The sequence below is a fragment of the Saccostrea echinata genome, unplaced genomic scaffold, assembly GCF_033153115.1.
Source record: "Saccostrea echinata isolate AGI-Se365-2 ecotype Australia unplaced genomic scaffold, CSIRO_AGI_Sech_v1 ptg000027l, whole genome shotgun sequence".
Classification (NCBI taxonomy): domain Eukaryota; kingdom Metazoa; phylum Mollusca; class Bivalvia; order Ostreida; family Ostreidae; genus Saccostrea; species Saccostrea echinata.
This window is the reverse complement of record NW_026889776.1, coordinates 13,144,711-13,161,354: the sequence shown is the minus strand read 5'-3', so window position 1 is coordinate 13,161,354 and position 16,644 is coordinate 13,144,711. Positions and strand designations below refer to the sequence as shown.

At 35.2% G+C, this 16,644-nt stretch overlaps 1 protein-coding gene across 1 annotated transcript; it reads right to left on the bottom strand.

Annotated features, from left to right (window-relative positions):
• Nucleotides 1–373: 373 nt before the first annotated feature.
• LOC133193070 (receptor-type tyrosine-protein phosphatase alpha-like) lies at nt 374–12,701 on the bottom strand. The gene is made up of 18 exons (XM_061329056.1): nt 12,585–12,701; nt 12,287–12,390; nt 11,607–11,779; nt 11,322–11,409; nt 11,151–11,224; nt 10,515–10,551; nt 10,189–10,286; nt 9,731–9,859; nt 6,998–7,146; nt 6,773–6,908; nt 5,969–6,124; nt 5,194–5,287; nt 4,953–5,023; nt 3,999–4,133; nt 1,700–1,819; nt 1,440–1,588; nt 1,040–1,175; nt 374–755 (listed from the first exon to the last, which is right to left on the bottom strand). Exons 2-18 carry the CDS (start codon nt 12,336–12,338, stop codon nt 684–686), a joined length of 1,869 nt encoding a protein of 622 aa, XP_061185040.1. The 5' UTR covers nt 12,339–12,390; nt 12,585–12,701; the 3' UTR covers nt 374–683.
• Between the last annotated feature and the right edge of the window lie 3,943 nt (nt 12,702–16,644).

Below are 16,644 nucleotides of genomic sequence, written 5' to 3'. Positions count from 1 at the left end.
TGTTAATACGTGTTTCAACAATCCTCCAAAAGAGATTTCAGTCTGTGATTACTACAATTGTCAATCTACACGATCCATAGTGGAAAACCGATCCCGATGTACTTTCATGGTATTTAAATGTAAGTTTGTATGGTAACTGAATATCATAGTTTCAAAATTCAGTATCGTGAACTCGTAAACATGTATAAATGCTAATTATCAAACTCCTGCCTCTCAAAATTCAAAAATCATCAGTTAGAATAAACTGTCAAGAGTATTTTTGCAAAGTAGGTCAAAGGTCAAAGTCAAGTGGATTATAATGCTGGTATTTTTTCATATTGTCTTATTGCAAACAGTGCACAAATTCCTAAATAGCAAAGGTGTACCTCTTAAATGTCAAAAATATGCTGTTAATCGGCACTGTGAATTACATGTATTTAGAAAATTAAGTCAAAGGTTAAGGTCAAGAGTCTAGAGATCGGTAACCATAGTCATAGTGCCAAGCAATTACATGCAAAATATCAAATCCACACCTTTTACAGTTCTCGAGATATAGGGTGTGACAGACAGACGCCGGGTAAAGTAATCCCTTAGTACTGCAGTCTGCATGGGACACAAAACACATTAAATCACAAATAAAACGAAAAACAGTATATTGACTTTGGAAAACGTTGTAATGACTTGTGAGGGTAATCTCCCTTAGACTAAAAATTTGCGTATACACTATCATTTCTCAAATATTCTGCTATAGCCTCATGACAAAGCTGATATTCCTCCTAAAAAAAATAAATACATTACAATAATATGATTTTTTTAATCAGAATATTCATTTCTTTATTCCGAATAAGGATGTCGTTATAATGTACATTATTTGATAATGAATAATAATCACTCTTTTCATTTATTTCCAAACTAAGTATTTATCTATACTACAATACATTTTTTGAAATTTATAACATCAAATGAAACATAGTGTTTTCAAAACATAGCGTTGAATTGATCAATGTTACATATATTCTTGAAAATAAAAAAAGTTGAAAGTAGGTCTGTTAATACATACCAAGGTAGACACAAACTCCGGTCTACGGATCTGAAGTTGACGTGTGATGGTGAAGATATCAACTTCCTGATCCATTGAGAGTTGTTCCAGAGCGCTATACACCACACAGAATGCTCCACAACGTGTGGCACCATCACTATAAAAGTAATCACAGATACATTAAATTCCAAATTCTAACTACGCGTATCTCTTAGAACTGTTTAGTGTGAGTAATAAAGTAATTATTGTATATATGTGGTCTTGTACATTTTAAAGCCTTTGACAGAAAGCGTTCTAATTATTCTTTAAAATCTAGCAGAAGGCCATAAAAAGAATAAGTAAACAGATCCCTGTTTATGAGGAAAAGTAATCAAGATAATCAGTAAAATTCTCATGAAAAGTTAATTTTGTTTGAAATTACCTGGAGAGTATGAGAAGTCTGTTTCCATGATCAAAGTTTTCACTTTTTGCCGCCTTGACAATGTCCACTAAGTCTCTTTTGTCTGCGATAGATTGTCCTTCTTTCCATTTTTGGCATTCTAGCACAGTTACCCTCATTGAACTTGATCCCTGTTTTCCATGTAAAGGACTTGACGTATTTAATGCACACAATGGATAGAATTTTCTCTGAATGACCAAATAAAAAACGTTTTTGATTTAAATATTGCGGACTTTACAAACCTTTGGTTTAATAAGTATATTTGTTTTGGAAACATTCGCCGAATCTTCACAAGAAGTTAGCTTTATTGTGAAACTTCCAACAGTTTTCTCCATGTTTTTGGATGGGAACCAAAGAGAAGACTGAAAAAAGTGAAATTAAACTTAACAAGATGTAAATATTTCAAGAAAAAAATATCCCATTCCCCCGACCCCCCCCCCCCCAAAAAAAAAAAAAAAAAAAAACTATCAAAACTTAATATCCTATTTCATCAAAACATTTATAATAGTCGTAGTCGTATTTTTATTTATTTTGTAAATAAATTTTCTCATGATGTATTCAATATTACTTTTTTGCATCTTCGAAGTATAATTAAGGTCTTCCGTCTCCACGGAAGACCTTATAGTGATTCTATTGTTTCTTCTTCTTCTTCTTATTATTATTCTTTTTTTTTTAGACAAAATTTTGTGCACGCGATTTCTCGAAAACTATTCAATGAATTTCCTTGAAATTTTCAGGGATAAAAGGTCTTTATATGAATTTTATATAAAATTCCGTTTTTTGGTAAACTCGGTTCCAGTGCCAAGTTATGGACAATTTTCTGATTTTAAAATGCAATTTTGTCCGCGAGTGTTCACGAGAATGGCTTAAGATATTAACTGGAGACTTGTTAGAGATGATAGAACTTGACTTTTAGATTGGAGAGGGCACCTTTTCGTCTGTCGTCGGCACTTCCGGTCGCTTACGGAAGTGATCAAAGAAATCGTTAAATTTCAACTTTCCTTTTTTAAATCAATTCTTACATCATTTTATTGCATCTCTTTTGTAGTTTTGAAATATGTTGGTCCCACCGGAAACAAAAACGTCAACTTCCGGTTATAAGAGAAAAACGACATAATTTGAGTATTTTTCTTTCCCATTAATATCTATTGTAGATAAAGTATTTGGAATGAATTTTAAACATGTTATTCAGACAGATAATGTCAAGAGTAACCTCAAATATCTTTCAAAAATTCACTTCCGGTCGCGTGTTTTTCTGTCCTCAAAATGAGAAGTTGTCTGAGCAAGATCTCGGAAACGGTAAGAGATTAAGACACCAGACTTATATGAGTAACAGACCTTAAGATGTAGCAAAAACCATTTGGGTTCAGAGCGTCAACCGTCACTTCCGGTCGTCACAGGAAGTGATCAAAGAAATCGAAAATTTCAACTTTTCTTTTTTATTTAAAGATTGCATCACTTTATTGCATCTTTTTCGCAGATTCGAAAGATGTTGGTCCCACCGGAAACAAAAACGACAACTTCCGGTTATAAGAGAAAAACTACAAAATTTGAGTATTTTACTTTCCTATAAATATTCTTTATAGATAACGTATTGGAAATGAATTTTAAATATGTTATTCAGACTGCAAAGGTCTAGAGTAAACTTAAATATCTTTCAGAAATTCACTTCCGGTCGCGTGTTTTTCTGTCCTCAAAATGAAAAATTGTCTGAGCGAGATCTCAAAAACAGGTAAAAGATTAAAACACCAAATTCTTATGAATAGCAGACCTTGGGGAGTAGGCAAAACCATTTTGATAAACGCGTCCGTCGTAACTTCCGGTCGTCACAGGAAGTGATCAAAGAAATCAAAAATTTTAACTTTTCTTTTTTAAATTAAAGTTTGCATCACTTTATTGCATCTCTTTCGCTGTTTTGAAACATGTTAGATTCCACCGGAAACAAAAACGTCAACTTCCGGTTTTAGGTGATAAGCTACGTTACTTCGATATTTAACCTTCTCATAAATATTGCTTATCGATAAAGTACTTGAAATGTTTTTATGCATTTTGTAGATACTGCAAATGTATAGAAAAACGTCAGAGATTTTTTTATAAAATTCACTTCCGGTCGCGTGTTTACCTGTCCTCAGAATTAGAAATTGCTCGGCAACAGTAAACGACTGAAGTCTAAAACTTTCAGAACTGATAGTCATTCATCAGTTTATTTGAATCGCGAGGAAATCTTGTATCGCCGTTACTTCTGGTCGTGACAGGAAGTGATGCAAAAAAGTGAATGGTTAATAGTTAGCACGTTGGATTTTCACCCTGACAACCAAGGTTAAATCTCCAAAGTGTCTGAATTTCTTTTATCACCTTTTCAGCTTGAATTTACATTTTTACTTTCAAAATCGGACGGAAGACCTCTCATTGCTCGCAATGAGTTTCTAGTTATTATTCTTTTTTTTCTAAACTGAAATAATTCCAGTAAGTCAATGACATTGTGTGGACTACAATTCTTATATTCATTATTATTCTGGTGGAACTACCAGAGTTACTTACGGATTCCAAATCAGATAATGGACAAAGGAAGACAACCACACTGACATTCATATCCTTCACCAGTCTTAGGAAGTCTTCAGTGTAGTCTTTTAGTGGATACTGGGCACTGATAAGGCTATCGTGTTCTTTGTAAGACTGAAAAAATATCATTTCTTTTTATGAAGACTTTTCGTAAATCATGATTTGATACAATTAATTTTTAAGCCATGAAAGAATTGTAGATCACACATTTGTCACAGAAAAGGATATCATTAGAAGTATCGTTACAAGGGTTTTATTTGCCAGTAGCCCCTTTTCACAAAAACTATCCCACTAATTATAAAATATGATTACTGAATGTTTTTTTTCTTTGATAAAGATATTACTTTTTTCCTGAAGGATATATCAAAATTTATTGTAATGCAATAGAAATAGGAATATATAAGATTTTTGACCCACTCTAATTTATTTATTTATTTATTTTTTTTTTTTTTGGAGAGTTGAAAAAAAATATTTGTCTTGGTCATAAAATTTATTAGCAATATATTTAGACCGCGGTAAAAGGAATTTAAGGGCTCGCTAAACGATGTGCATGTACACTAAAGACATCTAATCCCATGATATTTTTGCAGTTAAAGTAATCTGCCATAAGTCCTTAACTAGATAGACTGAAATCCACAGTGCATTACATATTTTCAATTTGTAATCAATCAAGGTATTCTTAACATTTTGCTTGCGCGTATTTTCTCATTTAAGTAAGCAACAGTGACTTTTGTTTTTGTCTTAAAACATTCTTCCTAATGCTAGGTACCCTAGTTGAAATGAAATATATAAACGCAATATTTCCACATTTTTAAAGTATATGTTTTTTTTCAATGTCCAAAAAGTTTTCATTTTTATATTGAAGGTCTTTACAAAAACGCAGCTTCATTTATGTATAATTCAATTTGACATATTCCTTCAAATATACTTGACCTGGAGAAATACAGCGTTGTAATATGTTGATCTCCCTTTTGTATATGTTAACCGGCACATGAATTCTTCCACTGAAATGGAAGATTAATAAAAGGCACGAAGTTTTTATTTTTATTGAATCACTTCATTTTTACAAAAACAACCTTTATTTTTTATGAAAACAAACAATGAAAATAATTGAAAACAGCTCAAAAACTGACGTTTGTTAATTTTAAAACTTGATTTAAAGTTTTGATAATACCAGGAAGGACGTCCTTTGTGTAGTTGGCTTCTATATTAGTACGTCCGGAGTCATGCTCCACATCTGTATAAGTTTTCCTAAGAGACAGCAACTCCTAAAATAGTTACCATGAGTCAAATAGAAAAAGAAAGCAATGACATTTTTTTCCTTTCAAGAGCCCTGAACACAGTTGCATTGTTTACATGTTTAATTTCTATGCTTATTCAAAAAATAAAACCAGCTAAATGAATTAAACTAACATGAATTCAATGACACTGACATTCTTCCTTACATTACGTCATACATTAGTTTTTTTTGTAAACAGGGCACGAACTCTGTTATTGTTAATGTTTACGATTCACCGGGTGTGTCCAATTTGTTAAACTCTACACACAACACTGAGCATGGACTGAACATTATAGTGAGTTGGTTTTGCTTTCTCACATTTCTATTCTGAATTTTCTTGATTATAGTTTTGATATCTTTCATTAAAACACAACAAAATTTCTACATTTCTTGAATATTGGGGATAAAGTTTACTTTGTGAAAGTGCAAGGATGGGTCGATCAAACGCGTCCCGAAATTTGTAGTTTAAGTAATTTTCAGATAAAAGAAGTTTCTGAACACGCTTTATATATTATATATTATACAGAATATTTGAGAAAACATTAACTTCAAATCTGTGCCCGGGCTCCTTTAAGTAAGGAGAATTGCTGAGAATTTTAAAAACCAAAACGATACATGTTGATGTAGGTCAGCAGCAATCTTTAATCATGATTACTGCAGTTAAATGTACCTTAAAGTCTGAAGACAGAGGGTTTGATGTAACTTCTCCACAATTGGTGTAACAAGACTTATGTTGATTTCCTTGTAAAATTTCCTCCGTTGCGATGCATCTTGATTTCCCCACAAACGATTCGTAAAGTACCAAATAGACAGTCTTGTATTGTTCCTGAAAATTAAAATATGGTGAGATATTAGAAAGATTTATTTAAAAAACCATGATTTTATCATGTAAATTTTACACAAAAACCACAAATGAAAAAACAACTTCGATTACAAAGACTTATAAATTATCTTGGAAATGTCACACACAAACGACAAATAAAAAAAACAACTTTGATTTCACTTTTACATTCATGCACAACACGATTTAAATTTGATAAATTAAATGTGATTTGATTTTCTAAAGGTGAAAAAACTAATCGTATCTTTTAAATAAATATTATTTAACGCGTCATTAAATAGTGCATTTGACTACATTATTTTTTTTATAATGACTAATTTATTGTGAAATGCTATATAAATGAAAAATGAATCATTATTCTGTTCTGAACATACGATGTGAATGTGATAGTGGTACACATCGAGACTAAGATTTTTTTTTTTCCGAAGAAGAATTACAATAACAAATTATATCATCCTCCTTTAACGTCTGGAAATACGATATGCATTAATACTGAATATAAATTTAAATGATCTATAAAATATATTGTATAATATGTGTTTTCAACTTTATCGAATTTTTGCATTCAAAGCAGTCTTGATGTATATGATTACGATTATGCTAAAATGAGAATTGATTTTAATATAAACTTACCTCGCCTTGTATCATGTTCATTCTGTCTTTTCTCATGGTCCTGACGTACATCGGTACATTGATTTTACCATTTCTCTCCCCTTCCCGATAGAGGGCGTCTAAAGCTATGTATGTTCCTGTTCTACCGATGCCAGCACTATATTTTGAAAGTTAGAAGTAAGAATGTTTTTAAAATTCATAAGGAAAGATAAGATAAAAGAGAGAGAGAGAGAGAGTGGATTAAACCTGCAGTGTACAGCAATGTATTTTCCTGGGTATTTAGAAGACATTCTCATCACGTGACGATGGAATACGACGAGACTGAGTGGATCAGGAACTCCATGGTCCGGCCATCTTGTGTAGTGAAACATCACCACCCCTCTATCCTTTTGCTCCTGCAATCATATGTGAGATTCTGAATGATTAATTTCAAGTATAAACAGTTATAAATAGCATATTGTTTCAATTTTTAAGCTTATTCTTTTTTTTAAGTATTTCCCAACTATAATTTAAAAAAAAAAGATCTCCAATGAGAAAATAACAGAGAATTTTACAATTCCTCTGTTAGGATTTTTTTTATTACATTTACTTATTATTATTATTATTATTATCACTTTAGGTTTAAAAGGTGTAAAATGTTTGATATATTTCACATGCAAAGAAAGGACACTTTATTATTTAAAGCTTTTGCCTAATCCTGTTTGTTAAATTCAATGACAATTAAATATGTTCAAACTAATAATTTTATCCCTTGTAATGCAATGAATACAGCCTTGCACCTGCTTATAAATTATACGTGTTATGTAAACCATTTCACTACTTTAAGCAGTGTATGACGATACGGTATTAAAAATAAAGATGTTTTGACTAGTTCATTGCTTTGCTAACAAGGTGAAATTATTTCACAGTCAACCCATTTATTGTTACCAAGTGTCTTTAGACCTTGAATATACTCCTTTTTCCCTTTGTTTCTGATCTTAAATCATGCTCTTTGTTGATTATAATTTCCCTCTTTTTCATAATTTTAATCATTTTGTAGTAGGGTATATTCTTATACATAAAGAATATGTTAATATAAACCGTTTAATTAAGGAATAATATTATACATTTTTTGCATGATAGTGGGGGAAATATGAATATTTATTCAGCTAAGAAGTATCATATTATATATATTTCTTGGCTGAATAAATCTTCATGTTTCCCGAACATTCATGCAATGAATTGTTTATCATACCGAAACAAGCAAAAACTTTGAAATAAACATAAACTTTCAAATTCGGCACCGCTCTCAAATTCACTTTCATTTTTAACGTAAAGTTGATGAAACCCTTTGACACATCACTAATCATCAATTTTGTGACGTAAACCAGGCTATTGTGACGTTTACTATTCTCGGGATTTTCTTTTAACGAACGATAACTATTGCGGGAAAATTCATTAGGTATCCGAAGAGGGCGAATATGATGAAAAGCATGCCGGCGACCGTGAAATATAAAGTTTTTTGGCCCGATCACGTGATAATCTAGAACCAATCAGATAACGCGTTGCGTAGAATAATTATAATGAGGTATAACAAATACATTTGTGGTATATTTTTTTTTTTATATTATCATACACAGAGAAAATATCTTCATACCTGTATGAAGTTTTTCGAAGGTCATGGGTCATTACGTGATCTAATCACACAGCGCAGTAATATCTACATAAAAAAGACTTGCTCTACGTAGCAATCCCTATAGCGTGTTTTTAATGCATAAAAATGTACAAAATACGGAATTAAAATAATAATCATTTTATTTACAATGTAAACTAGTATTTAATACAGTTCTTGATCGATTTCACATAGAGAATAGAAAACTACGTGTTATAAGTTCCATGTCTGAGCTGCAGTCTCAACGTTTGTCCTTATTTTCTTGTAAACCTCTGAATGCTATAATCTTTTGTCATTAAACTTTACTCACAATGAATTTGAAAATCTGTTGGAAAATATCAATTTAATGCAATCACGCCATAAACAACGGACAAACACTGCACTTTGGAGGTTCGGTATGCACACCTCCATCATCGAGATCGTTGTCTTAACAGGCCCTAACGTAAGCTGTCGCCAGTGTCTCTATATTAACATCATAATAAACATGCCTTACGAAATCGGATCAAATTTTAAACTTGATTTCAAGTTAATTGGTCCGGACAGGTGTCTCCATCCATCCCTTTCCGACCGAAATTCCTCGAACTTTTTATTATCAAACATCAGACGTGTTTCTTGTGCTTTTAAACATCGAATATGGGTTCTCACGAATAAAAATTCCCAGACACCAATATGCTCACTATAATTGATCAGAAGTAACCCTTAACAGAATATTCCCTTCAAAACAAAATCCTTTGCCAGATGAATTTGAAGCGTAACCGCTTTTCAAGCCAATTTACACCTTGCGTAATTTGTCAAAATCTACGACGAACAGTTAGTGCAATATTCATATTCGATTGTCCGGCTCAAATGTATATATAAGTAATAAATAACAAGTTTAAAACTTCACTGGGAAATGAAGCGTGTCGGTACGTGATCAAATCTTCTGAGAAGGCCTTCGGCCTTCACAGGATTTGATCACGTGACCGACCCACTTCATTTCCCAGAGAAGTTTTTTAACTTCTTATTTATTTCTTAAACGATGTTTTTGCTATCAAAAAACTTTGCTAACAAGGTCAAATTCATTCTTAAGGTCATCAATTTAGCCTTACCAAGTGTTTGTAGACCTTGAATATACACCTTTTCTCCTTTTTTCTGATCTTTGTTGATTATAATTTCTCTGTTTTTCATGATTCATAATTTTAATCATTTTGTAGTAGGGCATATTCTTATGCATGAAGAATATGTTAATACAAAGCGTTTAATTAAGGAATAATGACGTTTTTACTACTTTTTACTAAACTTTGCTAACAAGGTTAAATCCATTCTTAAGGTCATCAATTTAGCCTTACCAAATGTTTGTAGACCTTGAAGTGTCTTTTAGTATAATTGGCATACACCTTTTCTTCCATGTTTCTGATATTAAAACCTCCACTCTGTAGTTTGTCGTTAATGTTTGGCCAGTACTGGTTGCACTTGTTCTAAATACGGAAATAAAAGATCAATTTTTTTTTTATAATTCATTTATTTCATATACAACAAGATGGAATGAATCCGTATATCCACCTGGAATAAAGTTAATATAAAAAATATTATCAATTTATATCCTAGGGATGATTTTTGAGACTGTTACATGTAAACACATTGGAATCGAACAAAATTTATTTTCTTTAGGGAGCAATGAGGCATGCATTAGTTTATATTGCATTCAAAAATTATAAACTCTTCAAAGTTTTTGATATTATTGTCTGATATCGATACTATTATGCAAAGGAAGAAAAGATACTGTTGTGTGTTTTCTATAGCTGACCTTTGCCCCTTCTTTGAGATTGGTCAGACAAACAATAATTGATACGTCCTCCTGCCAAACCATTTTCCAAAAATCAGCAATCGTCTTTGGCTTAGGACCTAACAAGAAAAAAAATAAATGAAAAAATGAAAAAAAAAAAAGAGAAGCAATCAAAAAGAAAAAAAAGAAAGAAAAAACCCAACAAACAATTCAGAACAGATACAAAATTGATGTACAAAACAGATGTTCTTTTAGTATAGAATAATCAATTTTTTTTTTTAATTTATGAATTTCACTATAAATCAAGTATTGTTTTTAAAAATAAAGGTACATGTACTTAAGTTTACCTTGCGTGGCAATGTACGAGCGTTTTCCCTGAACATCCTATAATTGTTAAAACACAAGCAAAATGAGGCGTATTTAAATGCTGATACAGTTTATTTAAAATAAGTCCGAATGCATTCAAGAAGAAATTCAAAAACACTAAGATAAAAATAAAAGAAAACGTTATCGTTTTAGCATTTTTTTTCTTTTAAAAACGCCTATTTGTACACAAAATAATCAACTAATACTAAAGTATAAGATATTGGATGAATATATTTTATATTTACATTTTCAATATATTCCCCCTATGATTTTTTACAAAATAGAAAACAGTTCATTTTCTCATGAACTACCATGAATGGGCATGTATATCTCCATTGTTACGTCATAATACTTACTTGACGTCAAAACTATAGTGCAAACTATTTTGCTTTAAAATGACAGTTGAATGGCGTTTTTTGTGGCAAATTATCAGAAAAATAATGTAAACAAGAGAAATGAATTAAATGTTTGAAAATTTATGAGGTACATGTACTACAACGCTTCATGCCGGCATATTTATCATGAAGCGCTACCGCGCTTCATGAAATATGCCGGCGTGAAGCGTCGTAGTTCATGTTCTCATGAATCTTCAAAAATTAATTTCTTAATAAACCTACCTCTATATAATTAGCATTAATGTAATCCCCTTCACTGGGAGATGAAGTGTTCAATACAACTCGGGAATGGTCATCTGTAGATTATAATTTTAGGCATACAGAATGTATATTCTTGATATGATGAATTTCTGTCTTTCAAAAATTGATATCTTAATATTGTAATATTCTTACATGGAAACGTCGTTTTGTATCTATTTTTAGGTTTATTTTCGGGTCGATTGGCTTCCTCACATGGATGAAGTTCGCCTTTTGGGATATCCTGTAAAGAAGGGTCTTGCTTAAGTACAGAGAACCTAAAAATGAGCACATGAGGTTCAATCATCATTTACAACTATGTGATAACCTCACCGTATAATCTAACAATCGCAATAAAAAATTCTGGATGGTTTTTATATCGCCCTTTACCAATCAACATATTTCTGAGTAACATTCTTCCAGATTTTATTTAAAAAATACCTGATATTCATATTGAAAGCCAGCATCCTCTATGGCAGACATTTTAGATATGATGGCCTGTAAATTGTTTACTGGTATACATTTATTCGTCGGGGGGCCTCTCTTGGCAGTCTCATTTGCATCATCATTGTCTTTTGAGTTATGAATAGAGTCTACATCATTTATGTAGTTGTCTGCAAAATTTATGTATCAATTTTTTGTACGCTTTACATTACCCTGTCTTACTATATCGTAAAGTTTGAAATAGGATAACCCAGAGTTATTCATTCCCATATTGAATGTATACGAAAATAAATGTGATGAACAAAATTTCCAACAAAAGTTTGCAATATGGTCAAATCATACTGCATTGGAATAACTATTTTTCATAGGTCATCAAAAATGTTGAATTCTTTCAAAAAATTACTTTTCATTAATATAATAGATTAAATAACAAAGTGTTTCATTCCTTTATTTTATATGTAAATGTTAAAAGTTAAAAGTTGCAATGAAGGACAGAGTATTTTCAATAATGTTTTCTTTGCCACTAAGAACATTACCCTATCTCCCTGATCAGGAAAAATAATAATTTATTTAGTTTTAAAAGAAATATTAAAATTTATTTTCAAAATTATAGTACTACTATGCCTTTCATAAACATGAATTATAATGTTTTAATAATGTTTTACAATTGGTCTTACGTTCTGGTGAGGATTCTCTGTTTACTTTTTCCACAATAGAAATATGCTTCATGTTTAAAACATCTTTCCTTTTAGTTGACGTCTCTGAAGATTTTCTTTTAAATCTACAACAATGTACATGTATGTTTATTCCTAATGTAAAAATATTGAATCAGTTTTCACAGATAGCGTGTAAAATAACATTCTGATAAATAAATAATAAAGATTGTAAATATGAGCCATTGTTGCTCAAAGGACAACGTTAAGTTACTCTTTCTTTATCTTCTTTGGGTCACATGACCCTGCTATGCGTACGTACCGTATAAGTAAAATGACCAAAACAACAATGACGATAACAACTGCTAACGGGACAACAACCCCAACAGCAGTAAGTGCATCAGATGAAGGAGCATTAGATATCTGATATGCTGTAACTATCCCTAAATGAAAAAGAACGAAATGAGCATGATTTTTTTTCCTATCACCATTAAACAACATATAGCAAATTATAAATATGCTGTGAGAGAAATACCATCGTTGCGTTCCCTCAATTATCATGCAATTGTAAAAAAAAAAATTAAACGAACCTCTAGAAGAAAAAAAAATGATAAGAAGATTATGCAAAGAAATTAAATAATAATTGTTGAATACGAAGGATAAATTTACATACCTTGGTCACATTTTTCCCCATAAGCTCCTCCCTTGCAACCAGCCAAACAACTTCCGTTGAATCTGTCACAAGTGCGATTTACACAATATTCACTGCAGGGTGATTGACAATTTTCTCCATAGGACTGATAGCACTCTTGAATTAGACAAAAAAGTGGTCCCCATATACGTAAAAAACAAAGCCTTTTCTAAATAATTTTATTCACTGAAAGTGAGTGAACGTGCATAATAACTGTGGAATCATCGTTCGATGGGGATCAATGTTCGTGGATTTCGTGTGTAACCCTCGAATTTACATCCACTCGGAAAATTATTTGTCAACGTATTGACTTATTAAATCTACAAAAATGACAAAAGCACATCCCCACAAACCAATAAAATTTTGCTTGCCCATGTAGACTCCCACGAATTTAAATGATTCCACAGAATTGCATTATCGATCCGTAAGTAACATCTATGAAATATGAAAAGCAAAGCAAAATTGAACTTAGCGAATTTATTAACAGATGCTTTTAACAGTAGATCCTGCTCTATCTAGGTGAAGATTTTGTTTCTATAAACCAGAAGTTTCTGTCAAAACTGTAACCCTACTGGTTTGTACATACAACAAAGGAAGAGAAAAGTAGCGCGTGGACTTAAAACTTTGCAACAGCAATAAATAAATAATAATCCTTGTTTTACTCTCTTTTTCGGCGAGATGAATTGCAATCAGGCTAAAACTGTTGAAGGAGTAGCCTCTGAAAAGATTTTTAGAGAAATTCCGATTTTAGTTACCATGGCAACATCATTCATCAAAATCAAAAACAATATAGACTATAAAGTAACTGTGGGGTACTTTACAAGTATGTATTAACACATATACAAACACGTATACAGATCCATAGGTTCTTTCCCGGGCCGACTCCCTGCTCCGCTGCTGTCCCTGACACGTCCTTTCAGCTCGGCATCCACGTGTAGAAGAGGTCCGTGCGACTATCCCGCCGTCTAAAGTAATACAGACAGTAAGTCGTACCACGGGACAGTCGCACAGATACTACACTCCCCCCTGTTTTCTTTGAAAGGCTGGAGTCTACCACAGGAAAGAGGGTCCGGAACCATCTCCAACGTCGGGGCGCTGTTAACACCCTCCCGGGCTAACTGACCAAGAATAAAGAGTGCCGGAACACGCTCTAAGCAAAACCACACCCAGGACTCATATTAGGTGTACAAATCCGGGATGAATCCCAACTAGGTGGTATATGTCCGGGATAATTCCCAGACAATTATCCTATATCCGTTTAAGGATAACCGAGTAGGCCAAAGGTCACCAGGCCCACTCACTACTGAGAAACTGTGACACCAGTAACACCATCAGGCCATGGAGGGTAAACTCACTCTCCGGCATCGCCCACGCCTCCGCCTTGATCTGTATAAACGACATGCACTGTTCTCCTCTCGTGTCGTACTGTCAGACGACAAGGGACTGCCAGAATCAAATGGGGTTGTCCTCACTTCCGCAACAATATCCTTCGTGACCCCATCTATATCTACCTCCAGGGTTGGGCCTTGGTCCACAGAACTCGGTGATCCCCCAGAAACTTGACCATAGGCTGCCTCATTCGAATGTTGGGCTGGTCTTGGGGAGAGAGATGCAACAGTGATATCCTCAATACCCAAATCCAGTAATGATTCCTCCATCATCTCTTCCACCGGGCCTGTCATACTAAGTCCACTTCCGGGATGGGTCAAAGGCACCACGCTGCCTAACTCCCCAACCAAACGAGGCACATACTTGGGAGAATCCGTCTCAACCATTTTGCCTCCTGTCAAGGTCACTCTCTCCTCCGGAGTCTTCAAAGGGGCAGCATAGAGCTCAACCTCATGCGTCTCACTACCCAAAGTCAGGGTCACGGGTCCAACTATGAATCCCTCCAACTTTGAATCCTCCCCAGCCTGTATCATGGTCACATGTTCCCGGATTTGGGGCTTAGGCTTCAGCTGGTCATACACCCTGGTCGACAACACGCTGACCGCTGCCCCAGTATGAACTACTGCTTTCACCCCGATGCCTTGCACGTGCAGGCTAATGGTAAAGCCAGCAGACGAGCTTGACTGTCTTTTGGGAACAGAGGGTTCTTCCCCCTCAGACACAGGCGATATCAAGTCAAAATTACAGGGGTCAATCCTCCCCAAATCCTGGGATTCATTACCAACTATGGCTGGTCCAAGTGGCTCCTGAGTGGATTTGGGGCTACAGGCTTCCCCACCTCCTCTTCCAGGGTATCCACTTCCTCCTCAGCCATGCAAAGCCCTGGCACTTCCATCCTGCGGCACTTGCACCGATGCCGCATACAGGAACGGAGAACACCGGTCCCCAGCTCCTTGGGATCCAACCTACAGGATTTCTCTCCAGTGGATCTTTTCATCTTGGCTCCGTCCCTAGTACATCAGTAGCGACTGGCTTCCCTGTAACATGGGTGGGGCAATCTCTACGGAAGCGTCCCACCTCTCCACATTTAAAACATATAGCAGGCTTCCGGTCCCGCTCCGTCCATCTGAGTGAAGATACCATTCCTCAGATGTTTCTGAAGGGGGGCAGCTTCCCTCTGCCTAATCAACTCCTCAATCTTCTCGAGCCTGCTTCGGAGGGCTTCATGCTCCTCCAGAGCAGGGACATTTACTGTCCCTGGATCATCCTGTTCAGTGTCCTCGCCGGGGATCAACTTCCACACCTCTCTCTTGATTTAGGCCTATGTAGCCGGGAGTGCTGGTAGTATTGCATTCGCTCCACGGCTTCTTCCATAGTCTGGGGATGTCCGTCGAGTGCATAAAGGCCAGCATCACGGTCCTCGGTCCCATAACACAGCCGAGGTATAGCATGAGTGTGAACATCAGGCAAACCAGGGAAAGCTCGAGCTGCTAAAGTCAGCACTCTTTCAGCCCACTGACGAAGTGACTCCCCTTGGTTCTGGCTGGCCGACTGAAAGTTCAGTTGATGGGTGAGGTCGGATGCAGAGGAGCCAAAACGCTTCTCAAACCTCTGCCGAATATCAGCGAGTCGGAGATGACCTGTTTCCAACAGCAGGGTATAATAATCACTTGCTGCCCCTCAAGGCAGAAACAGAACTGGTCGTGCTGCTCCTCCTCTGTCCACAGCTGGCTGCGAGATATCCTCACGAACTTATGCAAAAATGCCTTCCAGCTGGTCTTACCATCATACCTAAGGTCCTTGTACCTGGGCTCACTCCCGGCAGCTACCCAACTGGTGTTCTGTGTGGGTGTACTAAAGCTGCAAGCTGACTAGCATGGTGTCCCAGCTGGGCAGGCCCACACACATTCGGCTGCATATGTGCTAACCTCTCCCCCTCCCTTCCAAGATGGCAGGCCAGGGTAAAGAGATAGGCAGGACTACAAGTCGCTTTCACAGGGACACTATGATGCTGTAATACACCAGGCAAAGCCATACCATGGTGTGTGATTGGAGTACTATCGCTTCGGTACAACACAGACTGGGCGTGGTCAGGAACTGGGTTTGGTCATGCCTACCACCAGGACTGATGTACGCTGATAGGGGCGCATGGTAAGGTGTACTTGTGGAACTAGGATATAATAATGTAGGTTGGGGTCTGGCAGTAGTCACACCAGTGTCTAAAGGCCAAGAGACTAGGTTACTATTTGCTTGCGACTGAACCAGCGCTGGGGACACTCCAATATTTATGGGGGCAGATATA

What these genes read in the sequence shown, in the direction of transcription:
- LOC133193070 (XM_061329056.1), bottom strand. Translation starts at nt 12,338, where the DNA reads ATGAAGCATATTTCTATTGTGGAAAAAGTAAACAGAGAATCCTCACCA. An exon ending in CTCGTACATTGCCACGCAAG is followed by an intron (nt 10,287 to 10,514) that starts GTAAACTTAAGT and finishes TTTTCTTGTTAG; the next exon opens with GTCCTAAGCCAAAGACGATT. An exon ending in CATTATCTGATTTGGAATCC is followed by an intron (nt 1,820 to 3,998) that starts GTAAGTAACTCT and finishes CACTTTTTTCAG; the next exon opens with TCTTCTCTTTGGTTCCCATC.